Source organism: Hirundo rustica, chromosome 24 (assembly GCF_015227805.2).
Source record: "Hirundo rustica isolate bHirRus1 chromosome 24, bHirRus1.pri.v3, whole genome shotgun sequence".
In the NCBI taxonomy this organism is placed as follows: domain Eukaryota; kingdom Metazoa; phylum Chordata; class Aves; order Passeriformes; family Hirundinidae; genus Hirundo; species Hirundo rustica.
This window is the reverse complement of record NC_053473.1, coordinates 4,223,284-4,239,386: the sequence shown is the minus strand read 5'-3', so window position 1 is coordinate 4,239,386 and position 16,103 is coordinate 4,223,284. Positions and strand designations below refer to the sequence as shown.

At 45.6% G+C, this 16,103-nt stretch overlaps 1 protein-coding gene across 2 annotated transcripts in view; it reads left to right on the top strand.

The window, feature by feature from the left end:
* MAGI3 (membrane associated guanylate kinase, WW and PDZ domain containing 3) overlaps positions 1–16,103 on the top strand; it is a 58,251-nt gene that overhangs the window by 38,818 nt on the left and 3,330 nt on the right. The window contains exons 10-21 of one of the 2 annotated variants that reach the window (XM_040085465.2): positions 1,070–1,669; positions 2,682–2,713; positions 4,424–4,568; positions 5,074–5,165; positions 6,861–7,053; positions 7,757–7,942; positions 9,201–9,386; positions 12,756–12,849; positions 12,941–13,061; positions 13,575–13,718; positions 14,515–14,653; positions 15,873–15,962. In XM_040085465.2, coding sequence (XP_039941399.1) covers positions 1,070–1,669; positions 2,682–2,713; positions 4,424–4,568; positions 5,074–5,165; positions 6,861–7,053; positions 7,757–7,942; positions 9,201–9,386; positions 12,756–12,849; positions 12,941–13,061; positions 13,575–13,718; positions 14,515–14,653; positions 15,873–15,922 — 1,982 coding nt within the window. In that variant the 3' untranslated portion in view covers positions 15,923–15,962. The remainder of the gene's footprint in view (positions 1–1,069; positions 1,670–2,681; positions 2,714–4,423; positions 4,569–5,073; positions 5,166–6,860; positions 7,054–7,756; positions 7,943–9,200; positions 9,387–12,755; positions 12,850–12,940; positions 13,062–13,574; positions 13,719–14,514; positions 14,654–15,872; positions 15,963–16,103) is intronic. The other variant, XM_040085464.2, reaches the window with a different exon arrangement.

Here is a 16,103-nt window from a genome sequence, read left to right as displayed (position 1 = left end):
ATAAAGTAAAAAGAGTGTGTTTGAATTGTAGTCTGTTTTGCCTTGTTGCTGCCAAAAACCATGACACCAATTATTAAAAGTGCGAAAAACCCACAGCAGGAATGAGGAAGCAAAGTCCTGTGAGCTGGACAAGTGAGGAGAGGAGAGGGACGAGGGTTCCTGCAATCCATGAAGACTTGCACATTTTTTTCATGGTTATTACATGTGTAATTAAGTTGCCTATAACCTTATTATAACCTCCTGTTTGCACATTAGGAGCAAAATGCTTCTTTATGTATAACATAAACTCTTAGTCTTGAAATGAGTAAAAGAGTTCATACTTTGAATGTTAATACTATTTACTTACGAAATGGAACAATTCCCTGTTTTGTTGCTGATGTATTGTTTGAACTTGTTTGCATGTGGTTCGTTTTCCACCTCTGCCAAAATGAAAACTATCCTGCAGAGCTGTTGGAATGAAAAGATGTGCAGCTATTCCTACTGTAGTTCATGGAATAAGAGAGATCCTGTTTAGTGATGCCTGGGCATTAAAGGGATAGGAGAGATTGCAGGGCATATTGTACCACAGTGCAAAGTTTCACATCAAAGTGATGGAAACACAGAACAGGGTTTTGGGATCTGCAGCCCACATCTCTTCATTTTGAAAATGCATTCTTAGCCACATGTGGCAGCAGCATAAGAGTTTGGAGCATGAGTGTGTGCAGTCCTAGCTTAAGTTCAGCCAGTCCTAAAATAAACACAGGGCCAAAACAATCCGATTTATTCTGCATTGGGTTTAGGATGCTGTGCAGTATGAATTAAAGTGGAAGACATCTGCTTGCTGTAGTGTGCGTGCTCTGCTTCATCTCCCATGGCTGTACAGTATCATTTTTTAAATCTGCTGCAGATTAAACTTTATATATTTAGCGCACTGTGTCCCGAGATGAAATAGAATAAATGCAGAGAGGAAATCCTTTACGCTTTTTGGCCATATTAGCCACGAGGTAATATCCCAAGACATCCTCAAGGCAGGCTTTTGTTGAAGGTTTCGCTTCTGGTTTTGACACCGTCGAACCTTCTTTTGCAACAGGTGACGTCATCGTGGACATAAACGGAAGTTGTGTCCTTGGCCATACCCATGCAGATGTCGTCCAGATGTTCCAGCTCATTCCCATCAATCAGTATGTGAACATGACGTTGTGTCGTGGGTACCCTCTTCCTGATGACACCGAGGACCCCGTGGTGGACATCGTGACAGCCACGCCCGTCATCAGCAGCCCGCCGGTGGCCAAGGGAGATGCTTCCTTGTCCGGCCAAGATTTAGTGGCAGGAACGGTTGTGTTGGACCAGAACGGGAAAATGTTGGTCAACGGTCGCCTGAACGGCCCTTCCGTGGATTCAGCGGAGCAGAGGGTCTCCTTCGCCTCCTCAGGAGGCTCCCAGCCAGAGCTGGTCACCATCCCCCTGGTCAAAGGGCCGAAAGGCTTTGGGTTTGCCATTGCGGACAGTCCCACGGGCCAGAAGGTGAAGATGATTCTGGACAGCCAGTGGTGCCAAGGCCTACAGAAAGGGGACGTCATCAAGGAGATTTGCCATCAGAATGTGCAGAGCTTGACCCACTTGCAGGTGGTGGAGGTGCTCAAGCAGTTTCCAGTAGGAGCAGAGGTGCCCCTGCTTATCTTAAGAGGAGGTACAGACAAAATTGCAGTTGTCATGTTGGTTATAAGCTTTTTAAAGCCCTGGTTTAATGTGATACCTAAATTGTGTCCAGTCTTGACAGCTAAGCAGCAGCTCATTATACCTCTGAGCCATTATCTTCTAAGTTTGATTTATAGCCCTGACTATTTAGGCTGAGAGCGTGCTGCTGGGGTTTTGTTTGGGGTTTTAGTGAGGTTCTTCTTTGGGTTTTTTTCCCCTCAAAAATTAAATGGTGATATGTTTATGCACTGTCTCTTCCAAGTCTCTGGGGAGTGCTAAAGCAAACATGCGGTCTCCAGAATAATGCAAAGCACATGATGGACTGAGTTTTGTGAGGTTCTCCAAATGTATTCCAGTAACTGTGGAATGAACAGGGGATTGCAGGAGATGGAATCATTAGCAAAGAGGTGGGGCTGATCACTGGGAATAGCAGAAAAAATTCTGATTTTTCCTTTGCTTATTCATACCTCTTCCTTGATTGTCAGTCGCTGACCGAAATGCATCTTCTCCCCAAAAACTGTGGTAGATAGTGTCTTTCAAAGGAAGCTGAACCTGAATTATGGATTATGAAGCATCTCGTGGCTGCACTGTGTCCCTTCAGGCTTGATTGTAACACTGACTTCAGCCACTGGCATTTGCAAAAATCTCCAGATCTTTTTCTGTACAAATGCTACAATTCTTTTACCAGCTAAGGAAATAATTAGATTTCTTTGTGGCAAGTGGAATTCCTTCAGACAAATTCATAAGTCTCCTTATCCCATGAACTGAGGGATGACTTAGTTGACCAGTTTCTAGCAAAAAGAGAAGTAGATATTTTTCATTGTTGTATAGTTTGCAATTCTAATTTAGACTTCTCTAAACTGATGGTTTTGGTCACTTTGCCATTTAAAAGCACAGTGAATCAGCTGCTATTATTTTCACCCCAGGAGCAGCTGATTAAATTGCTGTAATGTTATTGAAATTTCTTGTAACTTGCTATTAAAATTGCGTTTTATTTTTTTCAGGTCCATCCTCACCTACTAAAGCTGCCAAAGGAGTGAGTATTGGTGATGTATTTAAATTGGTTTCTGACCTGCTTTGTAATCTCATTTCCTCTGGATTTCAGTGCCTGCAAGATAGTTTAGCAAAACCACATCTGCTTGGTAGGCATAAATTCTGTGTCTAAGTAGCTGCTGTCAGAGTACCCATTAAAAGGGAAACAGAATACAGTATCTGTTTTTTTCATTGCTAATTATTAAAGTGAAATGGGATTTCTAAAGGAAGTTTATGATCCTTTGATTCATCTCATTGCATAGAATTAATGGACTGGTTAGTGCACCCTTCTGGAAATGCTTATCTTCGGATCCGTGTTTCCAGCAAGTCTCTGTGGAGCTGTACATTCCTAGCTTGATACTCATTGTTCTTGGAAGTTATCTGTCGGGGCATATTTAATATGTATTAGCTCAGTAAAGAATCCTTGGTCTGCATAAAACAACCTCTGATTTAATAATCTTGATATTAATGCTTAATGTTTATTATGAAGGTTTCTATTGTAAATTAGGCTGGTTGAACGCAGATCCTTCTGTAAAAATGCTTCTTGTACAGAACACATCAGGGCAATCTAGGAAAACCCCATTACCAGAACATAGCTGTAACTTCTTTTTCTATCTTTATCCGTCTGTTTAAGTGCCACCTGAGTTGCATCCCAGCAATGGGATGACACAAACACACGCGTTCAGCATGCTCAAAGACAACTGTGCTCAATAAGATCTTCAGATTCTCTTCCTTGCAAGCATCCAGCTGCCCACACTGAATAAATCAGAGCAGAAATCCCTGCAGTTGGAGGGCCCTGGCCCTGTCAGCATGGATCCCATGGCAATGTGCTAAAAATAGTTTGGACTTGGGGACTGGCATTCTATTCCAGCACACATAGAGGAGCAACAAGAGCGCTCGATGCTCAGTGGCATTAAGCAGCGTGGCAAAATAATTCACTTTAAAAGGGCAAGTTCTTGTGTTTATAAACATACAAGAGGTGTCAAACTGCTGAATGGCTCTCGGCAGTTTCTTCTGCTCTTGGTGAAAGGGCAGATCTGCTCTGCAAATCTCTCCTCCTCCTGCTGTGGTTCAGGATGTACTTACACGTGCCAGTTTTTCAGGCTGGGTTTCAGCCCAGGAGAAGTATTTAGAGTTATGTTAGTGCATAATTGATTGGGAGTTTAGATTAGAGACCACAAGGATGTTTGGTGTCCTTCTCTCATGAAAAGGCAGGTAGTGAGTTGTTAATACCTCATGCTCCCCAGGCGTGTCCTCCTGTCCTGTATGTGTATTCCTCCAGCAAACAGCTTACGCTGGGAGCACCTCTGGTGCTTGGCAGAGGAGAGGGGGCAGTGCCTGTGGAGCAGCGTGTGCCCTTGGTGCTGAACCAGAACCTGGCAGGTGCCTGACAAGGATTCGGTGTCTTCTCCAAACGTGATCAGTCCTTTATGCCCCACTTCTTCCCGTGTGTTGGTAGCCACCAGCATCTGCCCAGCTTCAGTCCTCTCTGGGCATCACTCCCTTCAAACCCTTTCCAAGCCGTCTCCAGTAGAAATTCATTCTTCCAGTGAGGAAGACTTCCATACTCTGGTCAGGCACATCCACTGGAAAAGCTATAATTTTGTTCCTTTCTTCCTGTGTTTTTCTTCTGCATGGTGTTCACTGTTCTTGCACTCACAAGCATAGTCATGCCTTTGTTTAATACGGATTTTGTGTCTGTGGGCTGTTTCAGAAGGACAAGCAGGACAGTTTGGAAGCTGCCAGCGATACCATTCCGCAGCCAATGCCCTTCCCACCCTCTGCTGTGAGACCAGGCTCTCCTAAACTGGACCCTTCCGAAGTCTACCTGAAGTCTAAGACAATTTATGAGGACAAACGTAAGTAAATCATCGCCAACTTGAAATCACTCAATTATGAAGGATTTTTTTCTTTTGGTGTACGTGCACTAAAACTAGGGAGACTGTGTTGCTGAGTTTGTTAACCTGCTGCAGATAAAGCATTTCAAGTAATGCATAATTCAACCAGCGATCAGAAAAACAAAAAGACAAAACATGTTTCAACCATACTTTCAGTAAAACAGTTAGTTCCAGAAATAATCTCAAGGATGGTTCTGAAGTAAACTGGAGCAGAGCTGCTTATAAAAGTAGCTCTGAGTTGTGTCACAGACTGGCTTTTATCTTGGTCTACTGCAGATGTAGTTGTGACTTCTGCTTTGAAAATTAATTATGCCATTTTGAAAAGAGAATATCACTGTATTTCTAGTTTCTGTGTTTTGCCACTAGAAAACTCAGAGTGTACCACCAAAGCATAATCCTTTAGTAATCCTTCAGGAATCCAGGATACCTCCTTACATGTTTTGAAATACTGTTTGTTTTTCCTTAGCTCCAAACACAAGAGATTTAGATGTTTTCCTGAGAAAACAAGAGTCAGGCTTTGGTTTCCGGGTGCTTGGAGGGGACGGACCGGATCAGCCTGTAAGTGAAACTGCCCGCAGTTATCTCGCAGTGTTGCTGTTGGAATGATCCCACTTTGTCATCCTCATTTCCCATCATCCCATCCAGGCAGTTCAGCGATGGCAAAACTGATCAGTTCACTACCCACCTTTCAGATAGGAGGAATTGCTCCAGATTATCTTTATCTTTTCCCCTTTGTGGGCTCCAATCTCCAAGGTTCTGTGCCCTCCCACTACCGAGCCCATCCTCGGATGCAGTTTTTTGTCGGGCTGAGGACACTGGTGGTGTTTCTACAGCTGTTGCTGTGTCTCAGAGCCCTCAGAAGGGCTGTGCCAGTGCCCAGCTTTTGCCCATTGTCACCTGCTCCCAGTGGTGGCCTTGGCACAGGCTGTGCCCGGGCTCAGCGACGGGCGTTCTGTGCACAGCGAGCGGCGCCTCCTGCGAAGCAGCTGAGTGGAAGGAAGTCAAAATTTCATTAGGCTGTTCCTTTTCTTGCAGCCCAGTGAAATGAGGTTTGAGATGGCCACACAGCCCTTTTATTCCCTGCTTCTCCGAGTGGATTTTTAAGCGTGCATTGCGTTGGAGGCAGCTGGGCAAGTGCCAGCACAGACAGCCCTGCGTGCTCTGCTCTCCAGTGGCAGCTTTTGGGAGACTCCCCTCTGTTTTCAAACATGCACACATTTCTCTCTGGGAAGAAGCACTAAGGCTTGTACTGTGTATGAGGGACTTTTCTTTAAGCTGTTAAGTGGAGAGAAAAAGCTTTTGGAACAGATCTGCATAGATTGTTGTCTGATTACAGTGAAGGAATTCAGTTTTTCCATTCCCAGCTGTGATCCAGTGCTAGCTTTTTTGATTTTTTTTCTTCCTCCCTCACTAACATGCACTTAAAGTAAAGAGCAAACCCAGAGAATATTATTTCTGTTGCACTTTATAGCATTTGTGGTGTTTGGTTTCCATAACAGCCATAGCTGTTAGGAAGTGTGGAGCTGATGTCTTCAGTGCTGTGTACTGATGAGCTGCCCACCACTGTTTAGCCTCCAGCAGCACTAGCTGTAGTTACCCTTAATCTTCCATTTAATCCAAAAGTGATTCTAGCATATGAAATAGAGTGTGGTGTTCTTCTCTGTGCTATTTTTAGTAGCACTTTTTGAGGTGGGGGTAGGCAGAACTGATGATGTTTGAATTCATTATCTAATTACCAAAAGCTGAGAACTGAAGCAACTTGAAGTGTGGAACTGTCTATAAGCAACTTTTCAGAAATGAACTTGAATTAGTTCAAAAGCTTTTATTTCTTCCCCCATAATTCTGCCTCAGTCTTGGTAAAAAAAATACAAGTAGAAGGAATGTCAGAGGCTTTTGTGTCATTACTGTCTAGAAAATTGTATATATAATAAGCACACAGCGTGTGCTCATTTCAAAAGCTGAGCTTTTTAATAAACTGACAAACATGCTCAAGAGAGCGGAATTGACAAAAATACGGATTAAAGATTTTTGAAGTATTCGGTGAATGCTTTGAGACCCCAGGCTGCCTCCACTAGATCAGCTTATGCAGAGTACACTTGCTGGCTGCATTTCTGCTAGAGCCTGACAGTGAGGTAATCTTTAAAAAAGAGTCTTCCCAAAAGACCTCATCTGCACAGATTCACCTGGCTTCTAACCCGCTGCGTGTTCTGATGAATTCATGTTCCCGTTCAAACCCCTGGACTCTGCTGGCAGATTTACATCGGAGCCATAATCCCACTGGGAGCGGCGGAGAGGGACGGGAGGCTGCGTGCAGCGGATGAGCTGATGTGCATCGATGGAGTCCCTGTGAAAGGGAAGTCACACAAGCAAGTCCTGGATTTAATGACCAGTGCAGCACGCAACGGGCAGGTGCTGCTCACCGTCCGGAGGAAGATCTTCTTCGGTGGTAGGTGTCTGCTTGCCCAGAAAGAGCACTTAGGGCTCTGGAAGCTGCTCTGGAACGGAATTACTGCACTGGTGCTGAGCAGCCTGAGGTTGAGGAGGCTCAGCTCTAACTCCTAAATGGAGAAAGGCATAATTTAATGAGCTTGGATTCTGTTGCTCGCTAGCTTGCAGTGCTCGCACAGGAGAGGCTCTGAACATTATGGTACAGGGGTGATTTCTTCAACCCTTTTTGCAGGTGATAGTTAGAACAGCCATTAGTGGTATGGAAATTGCATAATAAAGCAGTCTGTTTTCTCGACATGCCAGAATGGTTTGGGTTGGAAGGGACCTTAAAGCTCTTTTTGTCCCACACCCTGCCATGGGCAGAGGCACCTTCTGTGTGCTGTATTTTGGTATCAGGGTGTAGCAAGATTAACTGTATTCAAACAAGAGCTGTCTCAGGGCAGGATCTTGAGTTACTGCAGTTTTAGATCAGTGTCAGATCTACAGTTTAGAGAAGATTAGTCTGTGACTGCAGGAATGACAAAGCTGGGATGGGATTTACAGCTGACAAGGACCTCCTGCTCAATTAGCAGCTGCTGTTGCCTCCTCGTGCTGGCGCTGACAACTGAGCGTCGTGCTTGTGCTGAAGTTGCTTGGTGTGATTGTGCTGAAGTTGCTTGGTGTGATTGTTCCTTACTTGTTGTTTGTCCCTTCCCTGCAAGGGGAAAAGCAGGTGGAGGAGGAGGAGCCACAGCCTGTGCTGGCCCAGAACGGCTCTCCCCGGCTGAACCGCGTCGACTTCGCCAACCAACCGTGCCCGGAGGTCTACGACGTCCGTCTGCAGCGGAAGGAGAACGAAGGATTTGGCTTTGTCATCCTCACCTCCAAGAACAAACCTCCTCCTGGGGGTAAGTGCCGTGTCCTGGTGGCTCTGGCCCTGCCTGGCCTCGCTGGGGCTTCTCCAGGGCTGTCTCTTCCTGTGCAGTGCTGGTGCTTCCCTCACAGTCAGCTTTCACTCCCCCTGGCACAGCCCAGCCAGCTGAGCCTTGGTCTGTCTTGCTTCATGTTCATGCTCTTGTTCACCCAGCTCTGACAGAAGTGGGGAACAGGGAATTTATATCCTACTCAACCCATACCCAAGAGCGTGTGCTTATCACAGGGCAGCATTTTTGGGATGTAGATATTTGTGAGGCCGTAATGATGTTGCATTAATTCATTGGCATTTTAATGGAAGCATAGTTTCATCATTGGCTTTTTATTACCTAATCAGGTAGGATTTCTGGTTTGGGGGGTCTGAGGAAGTAGAGTCTACAGTATTTGGTGGAAAGCAATGAAGTTTTTACTGTCATTGAGTGTGTTTGTCTAGAAGGATCATCAAAATGAAAAAGTAGCCTGGTCTGGTATGGCAGATGTAGATATGGACATGGCTCAGGCATAGTTGTCTCTAGTTCAGCATCTGTGCTCATCTCTGGGAAAGGAACTGAGCTCAGTCTTTTTTCCTTTTCCTTCTCAGAACATTTCTTCTTTTCTCTGTTCTGTTTGTTCTGGCCCCATAGCTCTGGCTTCTGGAAGAGTCTGTGCAGGGCATGGTGTCACTCTGAGGTGACCAAGCCAGGAGAGCTGGAAGAAATTTGAGACAACTATTACAAGTGCAGGTTCATCTCAGAGACCAGGAAAAGTGGTCAGGTCTGCACAGAGCTGATGTAGCACCTCAGTGGCCTGGCAGAGGCTCCCTGCTCAGCTCCTCACCTGACTGAGTCAGTCCCTGGCAGATGAAGTTGGTTGAGAATTAGGAAAAGCTTCTTCCCTCAGAAGGTGGTGGGGCACTGAACAAGCTCCTCAGGGAAGTAGTCACAGGCCCAAGGCTGCCAGAGCTCAAGGAATGTTTGGACAGCGCTCTTCAGGCACAGGGTGGGATTTGTTGGCATTTTGGCATGTCCTCTGCAGTGCCAGGAGTTGATGATCCTTGTGGGTCCCTCCAGCTCAGCATGTCTTGTTTCTGTGACTGGCAGGTCTGGGATCTGCTGTGCTCACGGTAGGATTCTTGAGGCTGCCCCGTGCAGGTCCAGGAGTTGGACTTTGATGCCTTTGCATCCCTTCCCACTGAGCATCATCCATAATCCTGTGAATACTCAGGGTGTTGCTGTGCCTGTTGTTGTTTCCTAGTGATCCCTCACAAGATCGGGCGGGTTATCGAGGGAAGCCCGGCTGACCAGTGTGGGAAGCTGAAGGTGGGCGACAGAATCTCAGCTGTGAACAGCCAGTCCATCGTGGAGCTTTCCCACGACAGCATCGTGCAGCTCATCAAGGACGCAGGCAGCGTGGTGACCCTCACCGTGGTGGCTGAGGAAGGTAAGGAGGGTGCCACCACGCTCTCAGAGGCGGGCATTTGGCACTGCTGAAGTTTATTGGCTTATTTGAAGACGTTTGGAAATCAAGGAGAGTGCATCTTAGGATATCCTGAGTTGGGCATCATCAGCCCCTGGAAGGTGAATAAGTTAGAAGCTCGTGTGTTTGCTCTGGAGGAGCTGAAGGCAGGAGAGAGGGAGCTGCCACAACAAGGTGGTTGTACCCAAAAAGAAGCTAGAAGTGTTAACAACCCAATGTGAGGAGTGAGAGAAATTCTCATGTGTGAGAAAGTGCTGCTGACATAGGAATGTCCTGTCCAGGCCTTGTATTCTCCAGCCAGAGAGAAATGACCCCTCCTCAGGGGGCTGCAGCAGCCACAGAAGGATGCTTAGTGAGAAAATCTTCTCACCCCAGCTCAGGGCCCGGCTCTTGCTGCTGCAGGTGCTGCCAGAGCTCTGTTCTCAAGGAGGCTGGTGCTGCCAGGATGCTCTGTCCCTGCTCTAAAGCCACAGGGACTCCTGCTTTTCAAATCTCTCCATTTAAACCCTGAGGTTTTTGCTTTCTCCCATGTTAAAACACGCAGATTCCCCAACGCTGCATCCCTGCAGCAGAAACATGCTGCAGTTCTTTCTGCCAGAGCTCCCCTTTGGAAAAGGGTCACATCCACCACATGGGGAAAAAAATCCTTGGCAGGGTTTTCCTGCCAATCTTGCACCTGCAAAACCTGCTGTGTCACCTGAGCAGTGATGTGAGCCCTGGGGACTGCAAAGCCCCATCCTCAGAGACTGTGACTTCACAACAGCTCCCATATAGCGCTGCATGCACCGTGGTATTGTTTCTAAACAAAAAAGTAAATATATAAAACCCAGTAATTTGGAGAGAAAAGCGGTTTTCCCACCCTGCGTTTTTCTTGAATGCTGCTTACGGGTTTAATTAAACTCCCTATCATTGTTTTGTCAGAAAGTTGGCTTTCTTCACCTTTGAAATAAGAAATACCTAGAGCCAGGCTGTGAATAAAGCAATTTCCCATTCATTGCAAGTATTTAACATGCCGTCTCAGCCTGTAACACAGAATTTCAAAGACTCAGTGTTCCTTTTTGTTAATGCTTGAAGCAGAGAGGCCTCTGTAAGTTATTTTTCTATTAAGATCTTTTTTTTTTAATCAAATCAGGTTCATTCCAGTATGAAGGGACACACTTCAAAGCAGTTGCCATGGGTGATGTTTGTAAAGCAACTGAAGTTTGAGTTGGTTGAATTAGATCTGTTTTATCTGCAGCTTTTAGTCATCAAATCCAGACTGGTTTGGGTTGCAAGGACCCGAAAGCCCGTTCATTTCATTCTATCCCTGCCGTGCACACGAACACCTTCCACTTGTTTTCAAAACAAGTTGTCTGAATGTCATAGTTCTACCATTATTTATGCATGACCTTACATGGACTCTGTGTAAAAACCTTTCCCACTGCCTCAATCCCAGATTTGGAGCCAAAATACAGAGATAAAACCAGAACCTGCGGAGACTCAGCAAAGAGAGGAGAGAACCCCTCAGTAGCAGGTGGTAAAACCAGAGAGAAGATCAGTCAGAAAAAAATCTGTGGCTCAAAGGAGCTGGAGTTGGCGTGTTTCAGATGTAAAGGATTTTGTGACAATGAAAGAGAAAGAAGCAGAACCGGTTCCACTGGCTATAGCTCCACTTCAGAATTCCCCTTGATGTAGCTGAAGAAATAAAGAGTTTAGCTCACGGTAGAACCCTGTGTCGTGGGGGAATCCAGCATGGACGTGGGCGAGTCAGGGCTCCAGGCACTCGGGGAGAGAGCTGAGCCTTCAGGAAAGTCCAGGATACAGCTCCAGAACCACAAAATGCCCTTTCTGCTGGGAGCTGTTGAGCCTCACAGGGCAGGAACCTGACGGAGTTTGCTGTTGCCCAGCTTTGTCCTCTGAGAGTGGCAACAAAACCTCTGCCTGGTCTCCTTCCCTCCCCTCAGGCTTTCAGAGACCTGTGATCTCTGCTTTTCATGGGAATAAATGAATTCCCTTCATGCTCCAGAAGAGATTCTTTACCATTTCTCACAAAAGCAAGAGCCTGTCAGCTTTTGTCATGTATTAGCTGGGAACACACAAGAGGAGGCTGCAGGATTTGTACAAACAGATGGCGTTTTTCTTGCGTATGCTTCTAAATTAAAAATCTGAGGATGAACCAGGAGTAAAAGTTGACATTTTGTCTCTAGAGAAAAACCTCTTTAAGGCATGTCATGGGAACAGCACCAGGCAGTTCTGTGGAGGGCTTGGGGGGGTCTCACATACCTAAGAAATTCAGTGCAATATGTTTAAATTTCCCTCCCCTTAACTTTCTTGAGCCCTTTTTGTATTTTACTGGGATTTGCTTGTAATTAAGAAATGCAGTAATGTTCTGTACCTGATGGGGCTGTAACATCTCTAGTTTTGGTGCTGGGAATGATTTTTTATGTTTTTTTTTAACCCTTTAAGGGAAAAGGACTTATTAGTTTATATTTGAGCACAAAAGTCCATCTTGGGCCACTGTTTGCCATTCAGGTTCTAGCTAAGTTTTTTGCATAGGCTGTGGTTCTTTATTCTTAAGTGAGAGTGTCATTTTATTATCTGGAAACCTGGGGCTTTTTCCAGAAATGCACTGGATTTAGTGTAAAATGCACACCGTTTTCCGTGGAGGGGAAAATAATTGGAAGCTGTTTTCAATGGTTTTATTAAGATGTTACTTTTTACTTAGGGAGAAGGCAAAACACACTTTAAAATTCCTCTTGACTGTCTGCCAGTGAGCTCACAGTGTGGCTGTGGGACCAGTTCCTGACCTTGCCTGGAGCTGGGCAGTGGAAAACTCTGCTGTGCCTTAAAGGAGTCAACAGTTTCCCTTTATTTGATAGGGCCTTCACCTCCAAATTCCCATTTCTGCTGCAGATCCTCATTCCCTTACCTTTACAGAGGGGTGCTTCTCATATGGACAGTGTTCTTCATCTCTTTGTAAAATCTTATGATGCTGAACCTCTGCACCAGTTTCATGGATGTGATCCACCCTGATCCCCTCTGGTGTTTATCAAGTTGCAAACAGGCTCAAACCCTTCTGTCCATGTCAGGATCCATACAATTGCGTTGGTATTTCCTGAGGAAAAGCAGAGTAAAAGAATAAAAATAAAGAATAGAATTCCTAAGAATTTCTTCCATGGAACTCAAGAGCTGTCCTTGTGTTCCTGGCTTGGAAAATCCTCTCTCTGTTGTGCCCCCGTGAGCTCGGCTCAGCCCAAGGCGTCGCAGCTGCGGTTCCTTGGGAGCAGTGGTGGTGACCATTGTCCTGGCTGTAGATCTGTCGAGTTGTGACTCTTGCTTTTGTTTGGATTCTAGAGCAGCGTGGTCCTCCATCAGGAACAAACTCAGCCAGGCAGAGCCCGGCCCCTCAACACCGACCGCTGGGATTGGCACCGATCAACCCCGACAGGTTGGGAAAAGGGGCTGGGAACGGTGGGAAAAGCTGGGCCAGAGGGATTCATGTGAAGGTAACATCCACATCCTTTCACCTTTCACCACAGGGGAGCTACTGAGGGTGAAGCTGGAAAAGAAGTTTCTGGTAGTTACCGGCTGTCCTGGCCCGAGCACAAGCACGTGGCACAGTTGGATGCTGCTTCAGGTGTTGGCAGCCGTCATTCCCAGGTACAAAAATCCATCCAGAGGGTTTGGAGACACAAGGAATACTCATCCATCCATCAAGGCACTCCAGTGGCATTGCCACAGGTTCTGGAAAGCAGAACGTTACAACATTTCCCTGTCGGATACGGGTAGAAGAGTTGTGTGTAAAAATGTGTTGAAGTGTCTCACAGAAGGTTTTTGCTCGTGTTTTAATTGTGATTATCTCCTTAGGGTAGTTGAACTGTCGTTATAGTTATGAAAGAAACACAAAATGATTGTAATGGAGCCACTGCAGGCCCTTTGGCAAAGTTTCTTCAAGAATTTTGTGCCGATCTCGGACTTAGAAGGAAAGATGTTCTGAATGTTTAAACTTATATTAAAACCATTACCCTGAGTGACCCCAGAGTTGGGATGAATGCTGTTTAAATGCTCAAAATACAGAAATATTGAAATGTTTTTCTAGAAAAACAGAAGGTTAAATCTGCCTAGAGGTCCTCATCTCTCTTTTTTTTTACTTCCCTCTGACTTCCTGCACAGAATCCTGGCTGTTTCCCAGTGGAGTTGGAAAGGGGCCCTCGAGGGTTTGGGTTCAGCCTCCGGGGAGGAAAGGAATACAACATGGGCTTATTCATCCTCCGTCTGGCCGAGGATGGGCCAGCAGTCAAGGATGGCAGAGTCCATGTAAGTTTGGCTTCTCTAATCAATTTGTTGATGCAGTTGATACATTAATTTACGCGGAGTGGTGACCTCCTTTGACGGAGCTCAACAAAACCCAGGGAGCCTCTTCAGGCTGCTGTTACACACCAGTGACATCTGTTGGCTGCTGTTTGCAGTGCCAGACAGGCTCCTGCTCCCTTTTTTCCCCATTTCTCTTCCCAGTTTCCCCTAACAGAGAGCTCTTTTTGGGGTATGCTCTTGCAGCCCCTCTGCAGCAGCAGGGGAGGTTGGTGTGAGCTGAAATGACCTGCCTGGTGAGAGTTGTTGACTGGCTCCAGACCTCACCACTGATCTCTCCAAGCTGAAATAACAATTCCTTCCCCTGTATCGAAGCCGTTTGTGCCGTGTTCAGCTTGGCAGTGCATGTAGAGGAGGTGCTGTGTCCTCCCCTGGATAAGTGACCTCAGACACTTACCTGTGTGATGTCGTTGATCCATGTGCTCCCTCCACACCATAATCCAGAATGAAAATACGTTCCAGCACGTCCTGGATCTGCCTCATCGCTTGTGAATAAATAGAAGATGTGGTTGAGGTTTCTGGAATCTTCTCCTGAGCGGATGACCTCTGTGCATCTCTGAACCCCCAGACCCTGGGGTCACATTCCTCTTTGTCATCCATGCAATGGCATCACTGATGCCCACTGGATTTCAGCACGAGAAGGAAAACAGAAGCACCTGCCTCTTTTATTTTTTTCCTTCTAAATCAAAGACCAGTGTCAGAAATTCCCAAAGACTAATCTGCTGCTCTTTTTTCCCCTCAGGTTGGTGACCAAATTGTGGAAATCAATGGAGAACCTACGCAAGGAATCACTCACACACGAGCCATCGAGCTGATTCAGGCTGGAGGAAATAAAGTTTTGCTGCTGCTGAGACCAGGGACTGGATTGATACCAGATCACAGTACGTTGTCTCAAGGGCTGTTGGGTGTTGAGGGCACGAGGCAGGGTGGGATGAGGAGATTCTGCTCCTTGTTCACTGCAGTAGTTGGCAGTGGCCTTTGTGACAGCGGTGCATTCGTTACTGAATTAAATTAAAATGTAAAAATTGAGAGTTACCCGTTTTCAAACACGAGGAATATTTCGGGGAAAATTAACACGTGACAAGGACGTGGGAGTATTGCAGAATCTGAAATTATTCCATATTTCTAATTAGTTTCTCAGCTCTGTCCAAGCTAATCAAGTTTTTCTGTAAAAATATGCTGATTAACCCTGATTGCCTTTTAATTGAAATGAAATTTCTCTCTGCTACAGTATTGTGAAAATTTTGTTTCCATACATATTTACTTCTGGTTTTAGCCTTCTAAGTTACAAAATGCTTTGTTTTCCAAAGCCAAAAGCAGGAAAGGGACAACTTTATTCTGCAAAGGGATTCTGTTTGGTTCAAGGTGGTTTCTGTATCTACAAAAGAAAATCACAACTTTGTTGGCAAAAAAAAAAAAAAAAAAATCCAAGAAAACCCAGGAAGAGCAGCAGAGCAAATGTTTGCAGGAGCCACAGCGTTCAGAACTGATGGCTTTGGGTCTGACTCAGTCCCAAGGCTGCAAATCAGAGACTTGTGGCAGTGGCAGCATTTTAAAGAGCATTTCATTTCCTAAATGTGCATTTTAGTCTCTGTAACCCCTGATGCTGACACCAAGGTGCTGATTAGGTTAAACCTCCTAAATTGTAGGGTGACTTCTGATAAGGAGTTTTTCAGTCACAGTCACAAACCCTGAGTTTATCCTTTCAAAACCCCAAACACACACTTGGAGCTACCAAATCCTCTGTGTGTTCAGTCACGTGCTGGCATTCGCTCAAAGGGTAAAATCTGCTTAGAGCTCTCTCAATTTCTTTCCTCCCAAGAGCTAGAAAAGGCTCCTGAGCATCACTCCTGGCCCTGCTGGTCACAGAATTTTCTCTGAGCTTGAGGGAGAAGCAGAATCAGACAGAAGGGAACCCTGTGTCTAGAGTGGGGCCTGGGATGAGGTGAAGGAAGTGGTGGAGTGGGGATGGGTTTGTTGCCTCTTGCCTTGCTGTTAATCCCACATTTCTGATTGAAATCTTGCTTGCTGTACTCTGTGATTTTTTTTTTTTTTTTTTTTTTTGTATCTACTTCTGGGCTTTTTCTCTTCCTCCTTCAGGTTTGGCTCCTTCCAGTCTGTGTCCCTACGTGAAACCTGAGCAACATTAAGGGCTTTCAGTGCTTTTCTTGGTTTTTCCTTAAAGACTTGGTAAATCTGCATGTCTTGTTTCATCTCTTCCTATTTTTAAAGTGCAAAGCTATGAATAACCCCAACTTTTCACTGTTTCAGATTTCTTTAGGCATAGCACTTCTAGTTTGTTTGGTTTTATTAAACGATGTAGGTCAGGGA